We start from the raw sequence: 20,206 nt of genomic DNA on the forward strand, positions 1-20,206 counted from the left end.
CTTTTAAATTAGATGAAGTAAAAAAATATCTTCTGAGTAAAATCTAGAAATAAAAAAGAAACAAAACAAGAGTGCAGGATAAAAGTTACGAAAGTGCAGAAAGAAACTGCTGCGACTGTAACAACTATCATCTAACAAAATGAAAACAAAAGGCAACCTAATGCGCGATATTCTTTCTATGTTTTGTTTGAAAAGGGTAATTATGCAAGCATGGCCTCTGTTTCCATGATTTGATTATAGTAGTAACCTTAGATATTTTTCTTTTGATATGCACTATTATTACCAGCAAGTGATCACAGACCAGGATATATTTCTTGAAATATGATGAACCCACCCAGGGACCGACACGACGCTTTGGTATCCAATAAGCTTGATAAAACACGAGACTATTTTCCACATAGAAAAGCCATTAAATGCTCACGGCAACAAAATAAACATTTCTATTTCATTTTTTGGGAGGAACATGTTTCATCCACAAATGATTTAAATATGGGGACATAACCATTTACGATAAAAAAAAGATTTATATATATATATGAACAGATTATATTATGTCATCCTTCATATTGCCACATTCCTATCTCTTCTTCAAGTCTTCCCACCTAATCTCCTGGGCACATTCCCCACAGATAGTACTGCAACCGAATTTTGTTCCCTGGCTTCGAAGTGTCAACATGTGCGCAAGGTTTGTGCATTTCCGTGATGCGAAACGTCGGCTTAGTTTACTTGGCAAGATGTTACAGGTTTCTGATACGAGGGGCACGTCATTTGGAATTTCTGGTTTCTGAATAGGCACAATAGACTCACCTAGTGGTACTCTCTGGACTTCTTCCCATTCCAGGGATTTTCGGTAAACCTCCCAAGCCATATCTTGCTCCTCTTTTGATAGTTTTTCCTCTTCATTTTCTTGCAACAGGGATTCATGTTCATGATAATTGGCAATCCACCTGTTAAGAAAGTTATTTTCGCTGATGTGTTAGATACGTTCTACTTACTGAAAACAAATCCAGAGAAACTAAAAACAATAATCCATATTTTCTACGGATCTGTCTTTAGCACAAATCCTTTAGTCTGTGTACTTAGCTGAAATCCTTATTAATGTACAGATAGCCACTCAAAAATCTGGTTCAACTAGTGTCCTAATCGTGCTAATGTGACCTGACTTCATATGCGGACATATGCCCAGAAAAATATAAGTCAGATTATTTAGGAATTAATGAATGAATAACTTCAAGTTTGCGACAAACGTGATTTTTTGTTAGATGAGGTGCGGTCAGAAGTAATAGGAACTACATCAATTGGATGCTTAACGTCCATCTCCAACTTTCTGACACACCAAGTCCCAACTGTTGAAACTAAGGGTAATTAAACCAAAAAACTTTAACGAGTCTTAACGAAAGCCTTTGTGATGAAGTCTCTCCTTAATTTAGAATAAAATATACAGACTTTAATATCCCTCTCAACTTGTGTAACCAAATAACTAAGCTAATTACACATCATTTTCAACAGAGAATGATAAAAAATAATCAGCAGGCAAATATAACTGCAACAGATTTGCAGAAAACATAATTTTTGAACCAGAAGAAACGGAGGATTAATAAACTGTTAGGACACATGGAGAAGAGAAATTAGTTAAGGTAGTTAGAGTATTCAAGAATCAATTACTTGAGGTGTTACTGAGATATAAATAGGAAAGAAGGAGAGAGTAGGAGGAAGGAGGTGACTTTTGTAGATTAAGCTTTAGCTCTTTGTGAAGGGAAAATCCTTGAAGGAGAGAGGGCTCTCCTGGTTTTTGTTCTTTCAGTCTATTCAATAAAAAACCTTTCTTTTCTTTCTCTTGTCAATTCTTGATTCAAAATACCTCTAAATCAAACTTCTGAGTAGATTATCTGATAGTTGGCAAAGCTATATGTAGTAAATATGGCTTTGTACAGTGAAATTCTGAGTCAACTATTATTTTCAACACATTCTAGTTTACCTTGAAAATTGTACAAAAAAGAAAGATTCTAGGCTACCTGGTTCAATCATTTTTGGGTTTAGCATCACAAGTATCCTCTACAAGAAACAATCTTATCCATACTAAGAACATCCCCACATAGTGGAGCTAATTCTCTTATCTGACATATACACTATATACAAGACTGAAACCTGAGATTTTACTTAAAAAAGAATGAAACAAATAATACCAGAACCAACCACTAACTTAATCCAAGAAACTTATTCCTTTTTATCACACTCAAGTTCATAATCAATATATATATATATATATATATATATATGTAATAAGTTTCTCTAATAAAAATTCTAAACCTACCAAATTTATTTTCAGAATACACTTTTCAAAAGAAATAAATTTCTAGGAATAGAAAATATTTGTAATATGCTTGTAGCTCTTAGAATAGGTGTGATGATGCTGAGATTCAATCCTTCATTAAGCGAATTATTCCTCTCCTCCTACACCTAGGTCATTTCTTATGTTCATATGTCGAAAGAAATTGCAAGTTACGAAACAAATGGAGATATTGAAACATAAAAGAAACTGATTTTAAATAATCGTTCACATTTTTTAGTTAAAGGTGAAAACGTGCTACTCCTATAAAATAAGACAAAATAATGGGTCAATTTGTTTAAACTTAAACCAAGTATTTTTGAAATAATTTTTTTTTAAAAATCATTCATTTAGAATGAAAAAAGGGTTTTCTTCTTAAATAAAAGCAGAAAATTGCATATTTTAAAATAAGCAGATTAGACAAACACATTAAAAAACAGAAATATGCTTATTTTATTAAAAATATAAGCAGAAACAAACCAATCCAATACAGTAAAAATGCATCTCAAACAAGAAACTTTGGGATACTAGAGTCCTAAACCAAAAACTGTTTATTCTTTGATAACAGGTATTTCAGGTAGTGGCTGTTGCCCTATTTCAAAGTAGTGGCATGGCTGTTGCCCTGAAATGTAATAAAGCAGACCACTCTATTTTCTATTGTCACACCTCCCCTGAAAAATGTGTACTTCATAGAATATGATATAGTTATTATAGGGAATGATGCAAACTAAAATCTCTCAATTAAAGAAACACTAAAGCAATCATTTTGAGACTAAGGATCTTGAAAATCAGAAAATATTTTTAGGTAGAAGTAGCTCAATCAAAGAAAGGAGTTGTAATCTCTCAAAGGAAATATGTTCTTGATATCCTAAACGAAACAGCCATGATAGATTGTAAACTAATGGATTGTCCAATGGATCCAAATGAGAAACTAATGGCTAAGCATGAAGAATTTTTCTCTAATCTAGAAAGATATAGAAGTTGGTGGAGTCAATTCATGCAAAATGCTTGTAAAGATCACTGGAATGATGTCATCCGTATCCTAAGGTATCTCAAAAGAGCTCCTGGACAAGGACTACTTTAGGAAGATAAAAGCAGTACTCAAATCTTTAAATATTGTGATGCTAGTTTGGTTGGTTCTCCTATAGACAGACATTTTACCACAGGATATTGTATTTTGCTTGGAGGACATATTATCTCTTAGAAAAGCAAGAAACAAAATATTGTTTTCTGATCATTTGTTGAAGCTAAGTATAGAGCAAAGCCATCCCTCACTCGTGAGTTTATATGGGTATAACAGTTCCTCCAAAAACTAGATTTTTCTGAGATTCAGCAAATGAAGATGAACTGTAATAACCAGGTTGATTGTCATTTTATTCAAAAAAAATTTATCCAAGGAAATTTACCCTAAGTTTGTCAAATCAAATGATCAACTTGCAGATGTAGTAACAAAATCCTTAAGAATACCTCATAGTCTTAAATAGAAGTTATTGTTAAGGTGTTGTGTGCTTTGTGCTAGACCCAGTTCCTAGATATATCTTTTCAGATTCTCTTCTCTCCCTTCTCATTCATTGTATCTTATGTATCTAAAGTCGTTATAAATGAGATACTAAGAAAGGGAAATTCACACTAAAAATTTCATTATAATTCCTTTGTATTATTCTCAAGTATGACCTTCTAAAGAAAGAGCATCACGAGAACCAACCTCGAAACCTTTTTGATCCCACTAATCAAGCAATCATTATTGTCCACAAAATTGCTTTCCTACATATCATTTGTGTTTATGGGGAAAATAATCACAAACTTTTCATCATTAATTTGTACATGCAACTCCCTTTCATAGCAGTTTGTCATGGACCAATTATCCGAAATGCTTTGGCTATTTGGGGAAGGGTCATTAATGACATCATATCTAACATGCTTGTTCATTTAACTACTTACAGGACTAATGAATAATGCACAAATTCATTGTACATTGACCTAAAATTCAACTTGTCTCTAAAAACTGGGGCAGGAATGATAAAAGTCTTGACAGCTAGGTTGTATATGACCTTATATCCCATCATAAACCAACTAACCCAAAAAGCTTAAGTTGTTGAAGATAGGCTTATGAATAGATTTTATATCTAACTATTTAAAATAGGATACTGTCTTCCAAGTTGTAAACGAAAATGTATGATGATAAAATAAAAATTACCTTGTGAACTTCATTTCTACATGTAGATTCACCACTTAACAGGATGCAGTATTGGAAATTGAAAAGAATGTGGGAGAGTAAGGATACCAAAAAGTCCAATTGAGGAAGACAGCACATTCATGAGAAGAGTCTCAAATGAAAAAAATGGATAAAGTCCAGAGAACCTACCACGGATGATGCTTGCTAAGTAAGCTTTCCATCAACTTATCAGAATAACTACTTCCATTTGAATGTGGTGCTGTGTGTTTCAGAGAATGCCCAACCGAAATTGGGTTTTCTTGGTGCTCGTTTTCTTGACCTAGATCGCCTAAAGTCTCAGGGTTGTCATCATCACCAAATTCAAAGAGATGCAGCATTTCTTCTTTAGAAATGGTCCTATGCACCTGCTGCCTATCAACCACCCTAGCAGCAAGCCCCTCCTTTGTGACCTATTGAAATCATTCTGGAGTTAGAAAAAAAAAATCGACAAATGAAAAACAGAAGCACATCATGTTGTACTACTACCTGGCGCTTGTATATCTTCTCTTCCATAGTTCCATGAGCTAGCAATCGATAAGCAAATACAGGCTTTGTCTGCCCATACCTGCAAACATGAAAATTATTTTTATTTCAACCACACTGTTTAACAATTACAATAGGGTCTGTTTGAAGAAAACTCTTTCATAAGCACTTCTAGGTGAGAAAAATTTGAAGAATAAATTAGCTTATAGACAGGTTAAAATAAGACTTTGGGGAAGCCAATACGAAATCACTTCCACAATTTAAAACTAGCATAGATATTCAAAATCAAATGAAGATTTTGATTTGTAAATTTTGAGGAATCAATTGCATACAATACTGTTAACAAAGCACCTACTTTCCCCCAATATAAGCATAGATATTCAAAATCAAATGAAGATTTTGATTTGTAAATTTTGAGGAATCAATTGCATACAATACTGTTAACAAAGCACCTACTTCCCCCCAATATAAGCAAATGCTTTGGAAGGAATAAGAAAATATCGATGATCATCATTAATAGTGTAAACCCCAACTTTCACCTTGCAGCTTAAGCTTTTTGGGTGAATGGATTCTTGACATAATTTTGGAGCCTCTATAAGATCAAATGGTCTACAGAATTCACCCTTCTGTTATCCATTCTTCTCAAGAAAACCAAGTTTAAAATAAAGGTAGGAAGCATATATGCATTTCACACACTTCTTCAAACCTTAATGAACTCTTGCATAAGGGCTTATGTCAAAGACAAAATAAAATTCATTAATGTGATTTCACTTTATAGCTTTTATTTTAGGAGTTTCTTTGTAACAATTAGTATTAACTGTTAGATAAGTAAGATATAGGACATCTCTTTTGTTTTTTGTTGAATTTTAATTCTATTCAGATAAATGAAGATGAATGCGAAAAATTGGAGGATAAGAGAATCTATTTAAAAAACAAAAATACAAACAAACAAAAAATTAACTAAGCAAAGAAATGGCTATAAAAAGACAATGAAGTTTACAGCAAGTTGAGGCCAAGCACCCTATATTATCCCAAAGCACTGCTCAAATAAAGAATTTCCGTAAAGCACCATTAATTGTAACTTATTCCATCATCCCCACTCCCCCAAACATTTATTCCTACTCCGATTTCTCAATATACAAAAGTACACTATTTTATAAAAAATGTTTCCATCAGAAGAAAGCCTTCTTGGACTGAAGGAGAAATTAAAAGGAGCTTACCTCCATGATCGATAGATAGCCTGGAGATCATATGTTGGATTCCAAGAACCATCAACTATAACAACACGATTAGCTGCTTGAAGATTTATACCCAAGGAGCCAGCTCTAGTTGAAATCAGAGTGCACTTTACCCTCTTATTCAAAGGCTCATTAAATCTCTCAACAAGCTTCTGCCTCTCAGAACTCACTGTCCTCCCATCCAACCTATACGTTAACTCATATCAGAAAATAAAGAAAGAAAGAAAACACTACTTAAATACGAGCCCTCTAAATTTTGAAGTATTAAGATAATAGAAGGTTTCTGCATAGAACATCACATGTGCATTCTGAGATGAAATCAGTAAAAGAGAAGAAACATATGAAACAACAAAAAGCATATAGATTAGACAAAGTCCCGAGTAACAGACAAAGTTCATAAAAGGGAAAGCAATAAACAACCAGAAGAAACCAAATCCCAAATTATGCTTTAAGAACTCCAAGAAAAAATGATACATTAAATCCAATGACTAGCTCGTGTCTCCTTTGTGGGATAAAAATAAGGTTTAAATATATTTCTGGTCTACAGTTGGCTTTACCTTGATTTTGACTCAAGTTGTAAATAATTTGATTTAGTCCCTGCCATCAAGAACATGCCAAAACACTAGCTAATGTCTGGTATAATATGGGGAAAGAAACCTAAACAAAATAAATATACAGGGATCAAAACCAAAATTGATACTAATTTTTTGTTTGTTTATAAACTATGGGCAATAAAAATTCTATGCTATTCCAAATATTACAGAACTAACCAACTGAGTATATATGTAATGAAAATCATACTTGTGGTTTCATCATAATTTTTTCACCACACAAAGAAAAATAAAAAAGTATGCAAGTATAAAGACTATTGAGCAGACCAATAAAAAGTTATATACAGAAGCTTGTTATCAAATAAAAAATCAATCTGAAATAATTTAAGAAAATTCAAGCAGCCATTAACACAACAAGATAGATCATCCCCACCCAAACAATGTCTTTAGATGAGTCTCGCAAAAAAGAAAACATACATTTTGAACCACAAAAATCAGCTTAAAAAAACAATAGAAAGCAAATCAGTAGTTAAGGAGTAGCATCAAGTTGAGCAGGTTTAAGAAATGAGGACTCACCTATACCAATCTTTCCCCTTCTTCCAAAACTTTCCTCGTTTTCCACGTCGACGTATCCTTGAGAGATAAAGTTCAATGAGGTCTAGGGTTGGTATGCTCTGACTAAAAACTAATACCTTATCACCCACATCAGAACTCATAGTTAGTATCTCCATCAGCAAAACCATTTTGCCACTGTGATCGATCTCTTTATATATTTTTCCATGAAGAAGGTCATTCCACCAACCCTGGAACGTGAAAACTAAGAGCATCACCACTGAAAGCATGTATATTAAAAGGACAATTCATACCACTCAATCCAGCATAAACTCATACAAAGTAATATCATTAGAACAGGACAAAGCCATTACTTTTGTTAAGTTTCATACCTTGAGGAAAAAGCCATTACCATCTTTCCTTTGCAATAAGTCATTTGCAAACCCCATCTTCTCTGCAAAGTAGTGAATTGTTAAAAAGTAAAATAACGACTTTAATTTGGGCAGCATATTTTATTGTCACTGAGACTATGCTTCCTAGATTTTGAATCCCTTTATTGGAACTAGAAAATGGCAAAGGCAGCAATATCATAGTGTTTGATAAACAGCAAACTAATTGATGTAGAATTAAACTATGAAGATTACATATATATATATATATATATATATATATATATATATATATATATATATATATATATATATCATGAGACATGTAGGAGTAATTCCAAAAGATTACCAAATCCCAAGCTCCTCACACACTAAGCACACAAAAGCAATAGTTTAAATTAGTTTATTTGTTTATTTGAAAGTTCCTATTAAGGTAGACCTATTCTTAATAGTTCTTTTCACATTTCTACCTTGACCAACATTTTAAAAATTAGTAAAATGTGATCACTTATGAAAAATAAAATTGACTAATTCGTATTGTCCCATCACAAAACTGATGGCACTTGTGACAACTAAACAATGTTTCACACATTAGAGAAGCAGTTGTTCCTCAATATAAGACCCACTAACCACTAAGTGTATTATTTCAATAACCTTTCAGATATTACAACAAAACAAATGTGAAACATAAAACGTTAAATTAATCTTTTTTAAAATATAAGATGTCATCATACAACATGGAGAACAGGTTTTGAGAGATTCAAAGCATACAATGACAAACTAACAACAGGATTAAGCAAATACAAAAAGAGAAATTAAATGCTAGGGTCAATCAAATAATAACTTTATTAATCAATAAAGAAAAGCAAATATTAGAAGCAAAAATAACAGGTGCTTATAAAAGAAGGCTTACCTCCAGCAAGAACATTATAATCAGAATTTTCGTCACTTGAACTATCATCCACAAGAAAATTCTCAACAGCATCCTCTTCTTTTGCATATTCCTTGGCTTCTTTTGTCAACTGCAAGATCCCAGGGTGGTTCCATATCTACTACGGGCAAAAGCCAATTTATCACCATCAAATGCTAAAACAAGAAAAAAGCCGTAATTTAAATTGTCCAAGAAACAATGACATTTCATTTCAGCTCAAAGCCAATACATTTATTAAATTTCATAAAGAAATCAAAAGAAATATGCAAATTTGAGAATTGTGAAGCATCATCCGTTCATTAAAATCTGATATTTAATAAAATTTTCACCTTACATTTTAAAATGATACAATATAAAAATAAACTACTAAAACAATTATCATTGGGGAGCAATATTCAGCGGTAAAACGAGTGACTTATCAAATAAAGTATCAAAGCCCCCCAAGAAATTGTGTCGCATGAGACCTCTGTGAAAAGAAGCTTGCCAAAGAAACCAGTATCCAAATCAACAAAGTCCATCATAAAATTGTTTCAAAATTCAGACTATGATTTAGTCAAGTATTGTCTGCATAAACTTCAGTCCAAAAGAACCTTGCCAGTGAATCAATAATTAATCAAAAAGGGATACCCACATTTGATGTCTAATTTTAACTTCCTGAAATCTTATGAAGCTTAAAAGAAAATCTTAATTTCAAATCAATTACAAGTGCCCACCACTTAAATCTGTGTACTTAATAACAATTCTTTAAGTAAAAAACATCAAAATTTTGATGCCATCAAACAATCAAATAAAAACTACATTACATTCAGATCACATATATCACTTCTAGTATATAAGAAAGCGTCACATGCAGGTTGTATTTAGAAAAGAAAAATAAGTTAAAAGCCATTAACACAGCTTTGCATGGTACCAAGTAGAAATTAGCATAATTTTATATTTAAAAAAATTTAATTTTTTTTAGCTTTCTTAACCTCCTTTTAAAGGCAATAAGAAGAGCACAATTTAAGAAAAAAGCAGCTATGAATTTATATACATCAAAATCAGCTCTTGAAATAAAAAATACAGGTGTAGTTGGAAACTATGGATCATATCCGATACCCTATCGATTTATCACAGATTATAATATATACAAATATTTCTCAGAAAATTAAATTAACTACTAAACTCCTTGAAGGCACACTCACCCGTGCTAATGCCTGGTACCCAGCAAAAAAACATCTCTTCCTTAACAATTCAGGATGCTCCTGGGTAGTGAACCCGTGCACATCAAGGAATCTCTTATACAATTTTCTCTGCAAGGGAGATAGCTTGACAGTTATCACAAACACAGTTTTGGGTGGTAGATCCTTCTTCACCACATTCATGTCCATTCTTTGAACAAAGCCTTTTAACTCTTCATAGAGGATATGAGACCTCTGGTTCATAATTTTCACATCTGTCAGAGTTGAATTGGTGTGTTGTCCATTCTCTATAGGATTTTGGAAGCTGCAAATAAATTAAAATATTTGGTTAGACACATTCCGTTAATATAATTACAGCAAAAACCGGAACAATGAGAAAAGAAAGCCTTGCCGGTTCCGAAATTCATGGCTGCTTCCAAGAAAACCTTCTCTTACAAAATCAACCATCTATTTCATATAAATGCAAGAGTCAACAAGACTGCACGCAATAACTTAATGGTCAAACGATTTTTAATTTTTAGACAAACTTACACAGTAATACTCCATGACATTGTTTTGAAGGGGTGACCCAGTAAGCGCAATTCTTCTCTGGCACTTTACTTGCTTCAAGGCCTGTGTTACATCAGCCTTAGTATTTTTTATCATATGGGCTTCATCACAAACAAGAATGTCAGGACCATCCTGCAGTAACATATCAACAATGTAAGGAATGCAATTGCAAATGACACAAATTTGAATATCAGGATTATTCAAGATATACAAGCACAAATCCATTTAATATTCTACTGCTGCATTATACAACTATGGTACTGCAATATTTAATGTCCTGATTTCACCCAGAGTTAATTTTCAGCATTCTTGTCCTCTGTGCTGTGGCTGCCAGAAGGTGTAGATCTTCAGGACCTTGAAATTTAAGCAACAATTTCAACGTGCAACCTACATATACCATCTCCAGCATCCTTCTGGTGAAATGCGGACCCATCTTTCCACTATTTCAGCCCTTTTTCTAGCAAGAAATCCATAACCTTCGCTGCTGGAAATTTCATCTGCTACTACCAGCATATTTCACTTTTCCAAATACAAAATAGCAAAAGCCACTGATATCAGAATTGTAGGTGTTCAATTTTGTTCAGAAGAAACTACTCGCACGCCACCAGTTCATTCTGCTCTGTTCTTCAGTCCAAGCTGCTTGTTGTTTCAGAAGTGATTGTCCATGTTTGGTGTTTGTGGTTGTCTCTTGCAGATGCATTATCCTTCCAAGACAGTGCTCATTGGTCTCTCCAGCAGTCATCCAACGTTTGGACTAATGAATGTAGTTGTGTTTTCTCTCCAACCATGCTAAATATTTTATAACCTCACTTTAGGTTTAAGCTAAAGTTTACATTATGTATCACTTAAGTTAACAATTGGGGATTTAACAATTAATCAACCTTCATCCATAAAATATATGTTCACTCAAAACAGGGTAGACAAAAAAATCTAAATTACATTTTATTTAACAGAAAATAGTCGATGTTTTCAATTAGTTCAGGGTGTATAATCTTTGAAAAAGTTAGAGTTTTTCGTGAGCTATTATTAGTCTAGTTTTTTATAAAATCCCTTTTCTTCAAGTGATTTTGCTTGTTCTACAAGAAAATAATTTAATTGTCATGAAATTTTGTATACATTCTGAATTTAAAATAGAAAACACATTTTATTCAAAAAGAATAAAAGCAAATGAATCCTAGATTCACTGCCGTATATTTAATAACATGTTGGAGTGTTAGTCAATTATATTATTGTAGTTAATATCTAAACATTAACAATGTCATTAGTCCTTTGTTAGCTATTATACTTAAGGCACTCATAATACAAGTACTAACAAGAAGATTATGCATAATTCACATGTTCACTTTCACTCGAACATCATACATTTCAAATATTTTTTCCCAAGTAAAATCAAGTTGATATAATGCATAATTATGTAACACTATGAAGCATAAATAAACTGGTTACCTGCAAAGCATGGCACATTTCTCTGGCCATGTTCCGATCTTTCACATGCTTCCCAAAAGACAAATTTCGGAACGCAGTATAACCAATCAAAAAGACACCACCTTTAACTCTCCATTTTTTAAGCAATTCCGCTCTTCTATCCCTGAGAAAATAAAAATATAATAAGAATTTTGTGCTGAAAGCATGGAAAAAATGAAGGGGGGAATAGCCACGTGGAATTGCAATTAAACTGTTGTTATTACAGGTTCTTTGGTGTCTAATAGGCACATTTGCAAAACCGGTTCATCGGAGGAGAAACATCTTTAACATTTCAAAAACACATTATTGTACCCTAATTATATGATCATTGTTGCCTTTATCAATATTAATTAAGCTTTTTCATTGTAGATATTAATGAATATATTGTTGTGTTTTCTTAAACATTATGTTATAACATTTGAATTATGACGTAAGACAAACAACATCTATAAGTGAAATTTAATTTCTTTATGTCATACTAATAAATATGATCTTATTCCTGTTTAATATTACTTATTAAAACTTTAAAGATGATTTAATTACTAGTTTAACATCGGCTCAGCTATTTTGAATCCTCCACATTCACTAGTTAAATGACTGTTCCCATTACAATCCAATATCCCATACAACAGGAAAACGATAGAAAAATAAAAATCATTAAAAAGAAAAAACAAGGGAACTGTATCCTGCCAGGTCTTAACCCCCATTTCTAAGCAACCAATTTTCCACCATATATCCATTACAGTAAATCCCCTAACTGTTCATTAACAGATAATCTCACACCTACATTGACACCTGTGTGCCATCAACAGGTCAATTGCTCACCCGTCTTTCATTTTTCTTTTTATTGAATTTAGCAATAGAAGAGTACTTATCAGTGTCTAATTGTGATAAATACTCTCATGAAATGGTAAAAAGATTAATATACTTTGATTAAATCATAAAAATCATTAATTAAGATCCAAGAGATCAACTATAAAAAAAAAGGAGGATAATAGAAAGAAAATAAAACACCGGAGCAAAATGCAAATATAATAAGATATCCATACAATATCCCTTGACTTGCAAATCCGAAAGTTTTATAGAAAATAATGAAATAAGCATTGATACAGCCCTCATAGTTTCAAGACATACAAATTGAACATACACTCCACAGGTACTTCAAATTTTCAAGAAATAAATGCTAAATTGAAAGATTCTTTGATCAAGAAGAAAGTACACGTAAAACCTATTTTAACTTCAATGTGATTATATGTTCCTACATGTTTTAACTCTAGTGAATAGCATAACAATGTCAACAAAATAATAAGCAAACCTTGGTACGTCTTCCAGCATAAAGACTCTGAGTGGCTTTAACTCAGAAGGTCTCCACTTAATGAACTCTTGCCGCCAATTATGTAGTACGTTGACAGGTGTGACTATAAGTGCAGTTCTTAACCCCAGATCAACACATCTCATTGCAGTGTACAAAAAAGCTATAACCTAAAAGGTTCAACACAATCAGTCATCAGGCCAAAACCATCAAACAGGAAAAGAAAGGAGATGGTATCCAAAATGTTGAAAAAGTTACGTATCAGAGCATCGAATAAAGATAAAGTAAATTTATAGCATATAAATAGGAGCAACCCTCACTATACAACCCGGTTTTATAAGGATAAATTAAGTTTAAACCTACTTCCTAATATGTATAAGAGGATATCCTAACGAAGTATATTGGACCTATTGTGCCACTTGCTATCACATCATTACTGGACCATCCATAAATATCTAATCTCACACACAAGATGTCATAAGGGGATATGTTAGAGATTCCACATCGATTTGAGATGAAGTCAATTTAAAGTATTTAAACAAGAGCAATCCTCACCTTACAAGTCAGTTTTGTGAGGATAAGTTAAGTTTAAACCCACTTCCTAATATGTTATAACTGCATGCAGATGCCATGTAACGTCTCACTTACGTGCATTATTGTGCATTATTGTGCATTATTGTGCATTATTGTGCATTATTGTATTATTATACAACAGAGAGCCTTGTTCCTACTCCAATGTTGATGCTATTAAAAATAATACAATATAAATACTGATTACCTTCCTATTGCCATTGTAAACACTACTAACTTTACTTAAAGCATGTCACATTAAAGTTCAATTTTTGTCTTGAAAATGCATGTGGTTCAAAAGAAAAATAGGCTAGTTCAGAATCCAAAGATGTCTGATGGATTTAAGTCACTTTTAGTTGTGTTATAAACCATGTTTTAGGCTAACATTTAAGTTGTTTACATCATTTGACACATTTCAACTCAAATTTCAAACTGAAATACCGTCTGACACAAAAAAAAATTAAAGTTATAGGAACAAATTCCAATTTCACGTCTAAGTTTAGAGACCAAAAACATATTTAACTGTTAAATTTATGCCTATCTTTAAAATAAAATTTAAATCTGCAAAATTATTAATTAAAGCTGTAACTACTTCTATTAGTTTTCGCAACTAGAAACCTGTTATGTAACCTAAGATGGGACAATTTCTTAAAAGTGATCGAAAGAAGAAAAAATATGTACCAAGTACTAAAAAAATTACAGTTTCACAGGAAAAACCTTGATCTCACATTTATTTTCAACAAAAAATAATTCACTTCTCCATTATATATATGTAGTAAAATCTCCATATTGAGTAAAATACCTGAAATGTTTTACCAAGGCCCATGGTATGAGCTAAAATACATCCAAGACCTTTATCCCCAGACTTCACTTTTCTGATTGACTGTATGATATTTTCCCACATGAATCTTATTCCAGATATCTGCAAATGTGCAACAAATTATATTATAGAAAAATAATAAATCTAAAAAAGACCAAACAAACTCCATGCAATAACTTCAATAAATGACAACTAAAATGCAAATGAAGAAATGGAAGACCTAAGACTGGTGAAAAGTAAGAAATAGTATCCCCACTTTGCTTGTTTAGCAATTAAACCACATTTTTCGCCCCTTTGGTTTGGTTATTTTGAAGAAATAATGTCCATTTTTACAAGATCATGAGAGATATAAAAAAAATTATTTCCTGAAAAATAAGTTTTCCTGCATATTTACTCTTGGTAGCAAATGAAGACACACCAACTATCCAATATGTACGGAATTCATGTTGTCTGATTATAATTGCTTGGCATGGTGCCGATAATAAGTTAAAAGTCCAAACAGGTATTCAGACTATCCCAAAATCCTCCAATTAGAACACCCAACAAAAAAGGTGTCATAACATCTGTTAAAATGTAATGTCTTTAATATTATTAATATTTATATAAGGGTTTTGTTAAAGGCTTTCCGCTCTTTCACTTTTTCAGAACTATTGTCTCCTATAAATGCAGTAGTAAGTTGTATCAGATTTTCTAAGTGAAATAAGACTTTTTAGCTTCTCTCAACTCTTCAAGTACATCCAGAAATACAAAACTGACATGAAACATACACTTAATCTTTTTCCCTTGCTTCAATGGATAAGAAATACGCAAATAACAGTCGAAAGCTCAAACAGAAACAAGCATATTTAATATGAACTAAATTGAATCCTAGTAAGGTTCATTGTCCCAAAATAAATAAATCAAAATTAATACAGAGAAAGAACTAGGTACAATGGAAATTTAAAAAAAAAATCGAGAATTTGTATCCAGATAACAATCCATAAAAAATAAAATACCTGATGCGCCTTCAGTTTAGCTGAAATGCTAGGAGGAATTCTAACAGCTTCTTCACCTTTTTCCCTCACAACATTCACTATGTAACCTGCTAGAGCATCACCAAGAACTTCAACATTTGCACCTTCTGATAAATTCCCATTACATCCGTCAGGGCTCATCTCAATTGACGAAACAGAAAACTGTCCTCTCAAAGACTTCAGGCGTTCCTGACGTTCCTATAAAAGTGAGGATGATAATGAACAATTTGGCCTAGCAAAACAAGTTTTCGACAAAACAAAATTCACAAAACTCACCTTTTCAATTGCTATTTTCCTTTTTGTCTCTTCTCCTAATTCAGTATCATCAAGTATCCTACGAATCTTCTTTTTGGGTCTTCGCTTGGAGCTGTATAAAAAATATAAGATCTGATAATGAACATCTCGGCAATTAAAACAGGGAGACTGCTATCAATAAGTAGTATAAAGTTAGAATAGCACATAAAAAATGTATCCATATGATTTCATATCAAATGAGACTTTTAGGAGTCTTACATTTAATAGAATGAATAACTTAATGTGTACTTAAACCATGAGGCTCTACCACCTACTAGACAGGTCTTTTGATTGGGTTCTCCTCTTGTACTACAGTCTCAACAATTGCCTATTTCATTAAAAGGTGGACTATGAATTGCTATCTAAAAGTTGGATTAAGGAGCAATATTGAATACTGATGTGACAGGAGCAGTCAAGTGAAAAATGGCTACCATTGGGTGAGTGTTGATAAGTTATAGTGAATATAGTGTATAGGCTTTAATGTTAGTATGACAACTTGCAGGTATCTTTGCACACCACAGTTAGTTATGACAACTGCTGAGTTGATAACAACAGAATCCTTTCAGTCTGTTAGAGCTAACACTCTGTATTAGACACTATAAATACTCTACTTGTCAGATTGAAAAGAATGGAATAACAATAGTTCAGTCTATTCTATATTTTCACTATCTATAAATTTTACAGAGTGAAAACCATCCTGAGAATGCTCTCTCAAAGTAGGGGGCAACATTAGGAATCCCATATTGAATAGAATAAAAAACTTAATATGGTACTTTAAGTCATGAGATTTCCCCATCTAATGGACAAGTCTTTCAAATTGGCTCTCCTCTTATGCTTAAGAGTCTAAGAGACAGCTACATGAATAGTTAGAAGGAATGACAAAGAATATCCAAGATGAAACAACAATGAAAATAACAATATTCCACAGAAACCCATATAAGCCATCAAATAAATTTTCCAAGTGAGACATACATTCCAGAAAATAAAATAGTTAAATATTTTTCAATCCACCTTCATTGCCTTAATCGTCGTAAGAAACCATTAATACAAGAATGGTCAAAAGAAAAATGTATGTACAGATGTAAGAATCATTAAACCTTAGTGAATACCACTAATTCCTGAGTCTATAATATAAATTGTCAACTGTTAGTATGAATAATAATAAAAATATATGTATAAGCTGCGATGCTGGAGGAAGTGAAGTCTTATGCAGCACAAAAAGACAATCAGCAATATCAGGATAAAAGCATGAGCATGATATAATTTCATACTCATGAATATAATCAATCCATAGCAAGTGCAGTCAATTAATTAAGCTGCAACAATGACTCACCTCATTGTAACATTAATCTGTGCATCTGAATAATTTGAATCATCTGAATCGTCTGAATCATCTGAATCACTACTAGAACTAGAAACTACTATACGAGCAGACCCCACAGCTTTCTCTAGTTGCAAGGACAGTCTTTGCAAAAGATTTGGATGACAACAACAACAATGCCAGCTAGTGGCCTGAGTTTCAGAAACCAATTCTACACCAATATTCTTCTTTAAACACTTGGTGCAGAATAAAATATTGCATAATTTACAACTAACTAATCCACTGTTTCCTCCACACCATGTACAGTAACCCTCCGAACAATCTTGTCCCAGATCCTGTGACAAGTAAGCATTAAAATTGAGTGAGTCTCCTGTAAGGATATAGAAATATTAACTACAGACTGAGATGCTGCAGAGATTGGTGAGGGAAATGCCACATGTTAATGGTTAATGAAGCACATTAATTTGAACAACAGGATTTATTCAGGTTGCTTAAAAGAATAGCTCTTACGTCCTCCAAAGCAAACAGACAGAATTGTTTACCAATAAGCACAATAAAAAATAGATACTTGCCACAAATGAGGTGACCAAAACCATATGGCTTCCAACTGAAAAAAAACTGTTACTGAATATTATTAACATTAAAGTCTGTTTTACTGATATTAAAACAGGAATAGGCAATTATGCACCAAAGATCCGTCGGAAATCTAGAACAGTTTCAAAGCAAAACATTAGTAGATTTAGACTAGTACCTTTTCATGTGCCTTTTCTTTTAATAAGCGGTTGCAATCTCCACAAGTAATTACTTTCAAGAGAGGGTGTGGATGCACTTCAAGAGCGACTTTATCACAAACGGTGCACAAAAATTTTTCATCCAGACACTCTGAAGGAAGAGAACCAGTACCATTGTTACCTAATTCATCTTTTACTTCTTGAGTATTGCAATCTAATTTCTCCTTAGTGACTCCTGCTTCATCATCACTATCAATAACAACAAGCCGAGATTTTTTATTTTCAGCATCAAGCTCACCCCCGCTTACACGTTTGATTCCTCTCTGTTCAATAACACCATCCCCTGAGGATTTGGGTGGATCTGACAAGCCATCACTACTTGTTAGCTTTTCTTTGTCAAGATGATGACTGGCATCCAAACCTTTAATATTATCAGTCTTGATAAGAACACATGTATCATTGCCATTGTCAGAGACTACTTTCCCATTATCATTAGTTCCTTCTTTTGTATCAGGGTCTAAATGATCAGCATATGAAGGCTTTTGTGTAGGGCTGTCTGTCAACAGGATAGGTGTACTCATTTCTCGCTGAATTACAATACGAATTAGTTACAAGATATAACAATGGCAGAGGAATAGAACCAAATCAATTCAAAATCATTAACAATAGCAACACTCAATTATGAATACAAAGAATATTTTACTTATCCCATACATAAAATCATTAATTTCAGTAAATTATACCAAAAAGAACCCATTTACGTTGAAAATCTAAAAAATTGCATCCATAACAAAAATAGATAGAAATGGTGTCAAACAGTTTCAAGTAAAAAAAGGAGAATGAAGTTATAAAAACTCACCTGTTTACTTATCTTTTTATGCCTCCTATGTTTCAAACGGATTTGAAGTTTCTTATCAACAATTGCATCATCTTCTTCTTTGACCTGTAAAAGTGTACCAAAAAAATAATCAACTTCCTAAACACAGGCAAGAATATATCATCATGAAGAAGAAAATATATAGATATGCATAACATGGATTAACATGGAATACCCCTACATGCACTGATGTATAATACACCAGTTTGCTATATGTTAACATATCAGTTTGTGTTTGTATTCATCTGTTTACATTAAGCATAATTATTCTAAAGGCCAGATGTCAAACACCATGACTAGTTTGACAATTAAGATATGGCCGCAAGAATGAATGCCAATTTGGCAATCATATAATCATATCACAGTTATCAATCACACATAGCAGAGCATAGCACCTGACACCAAACCCAATAAAACAAGATTAAGAGTTCAGAACAGAGAAAAGAATTTCATATATTATAAATGGTAATAAACACACATAAATGCTAAAAAAATACTCAACTCAGAACAAAGGCCTTTAAGAGTTCAGAACATAGAAAATAATGGAATGTGAGTATCAACAATGAAAAATACTGAAAGAGATGGCTAGGTGCTGGTCACAGTAATGGGAGGAAAATAGTGTCCATTTAGTGTTTGCCAGCATTATGAAAAGGAGGAGGGCAAAAATATGGATATTGAAATTTATTACTCTAGCATTGCCACTCGAAAAAAGACCACTATTCAAATACTTTTGCTTCACATTGCCACTCTGTACCTCTATTGTCATAGTGCCTCTATTACATGAAATCAATAATTCAATAACTGAGTCATAGGCTCATTCCGTGAAGATAATTTTTGAGAACAAGGAGGACATGAAACAAGGATAAGAATAGGCACTTTATACATAGACAACTATATTAAGAAAGCAGAGAATTAAAGATTGTAATAAGTAATAGTAATGTTAAAAAATGGAACCATAATTACTTACCTGAAACAGGCCAGAATAAACCAAAAAACAAAAATTTATACAGAAATCAACCAATAATGAGTTTATTACAAATTGGAAATATTAAGAAGAAAAAGGCTGTTCATTAAGTACCAAGTTCAAAAGAACTCTAGACAACCAAAAAACAAAAGCAAAGAGTCTTATTTGAGTCCAAAATTTCTGGTGGGTTTACTGGACCAATAAAACACGTGAACACTTGTTGATCAAGAACTGTTATTAACTACATAATTATTAAAAAATATTATAAATTAAAGAAGATGAAAAATAAAGAGTACAATGGTATTAAAAACAAATAAATATTAAAATCATAACATGTAGGAATGATAACTAAATAAAGCATAATATATGATATCAAAATTAAAAATATAATAAACTAAATAATACAATGGTTTTGCTCCTTC

At 32.5% G+C, this 20,206-nt stretch overlaps 1 protein-coding gene across 5 annotated transcripts in view; it reads right to left on the reverse strand.

Annotated features, from left to right (window-relative positions):
* Nucleotides 1-389: 389 nt before the first annotated feature.
* LOC108323104 (protein CHROMATIN REMODELING 20) overlaps nt 390-20,206 on the reverse strand; it is a 29,198-nt gene continuing 9,381 nt past the window's right edge. For 4 of the 5 annotated variants that reach the window (XM_017555448.2, XM_052874599.1, XM_017555449.2 and 1 more), the window contains 18 exons: nt 18,803-18,886; nt 17,964-18,530; nt 17,225-17,547; nt 15,874-15,964; nt 15,580-15,795; nt 14,567-14,686; nt 13,198-13,364; nt 11,865-12,006; nt 10,401-10,550; nt 10,261-10,316; nt 9,873-10,173; nt 8,671-8,806; nt 7,761-7,822; nt 7,393-7,619; nt 6,248-6,451; nt 5,031-5,109; nt 4,695-4,954; nt 390-947 (listed from right to left, as the gene is read on the reverse strand). In XM_017555448.2, the coding sequence (XP_017410937.1) occupies nt 578-947; nt 4,695-4,954; nt 5,031-5,109; nt 6,248-6,451; nt 7,393-7,619; nt 7,761-7,822; nt 8,671-8,806; nt 9,873-10,173; nt 10,261-10,316; nt 10,401-10,550; nt 11,865-12,006; nt 13,198-13,364; nt 14,567-14,686; nt 15,580-15,795; nt 15,874-15,964; nt 17,225-17,547; nt 17,964-18,530; nt 18,803-18,886 (3,555 nt within the window). In that variant the 3' untranslated portion in view covers nt 390-577. Of the gene's footprint in view, nt 948-4,694; nt 4,955-5,030; nt 5,110-6,247; nt 6,452-6,822; nt 6,923-7,392; nt 7,620-7,760; nt 7,823-8,670; nt 8,807-9,872; nt 10,174-10,260; nt 10,317-10,400; nt 10,551-11,864; nt 12,007-13,197; nt 13,365-14,566; nt 14,687-15,579; nt 15,796-15,873; nt 15,965-17,224; nt 17,548-17,963; nt 18,531-18,802; nt 18,887-20,206 lie in introns of those variants that run through there. The other variant, XR_008247668.1, reaches the window with a different exon arrangement.

The sequence above is a fragment of the Vigna angularis genome, chromosome 3 (genome assembly GCF_016808095.1).
Source record: "Vigna angularis cultivar LongXiaoDou No.4 chromosome 3, ASM1680809v1, whole genome shotgun sequence".
Taxonomy (NCBI): domain Eukaryota; kingdom Viridiplantae; phylum Streptophyta; class Magnoliopsida; order Fabales; family Fabaceae; genus Vigna; species Vigna angularis.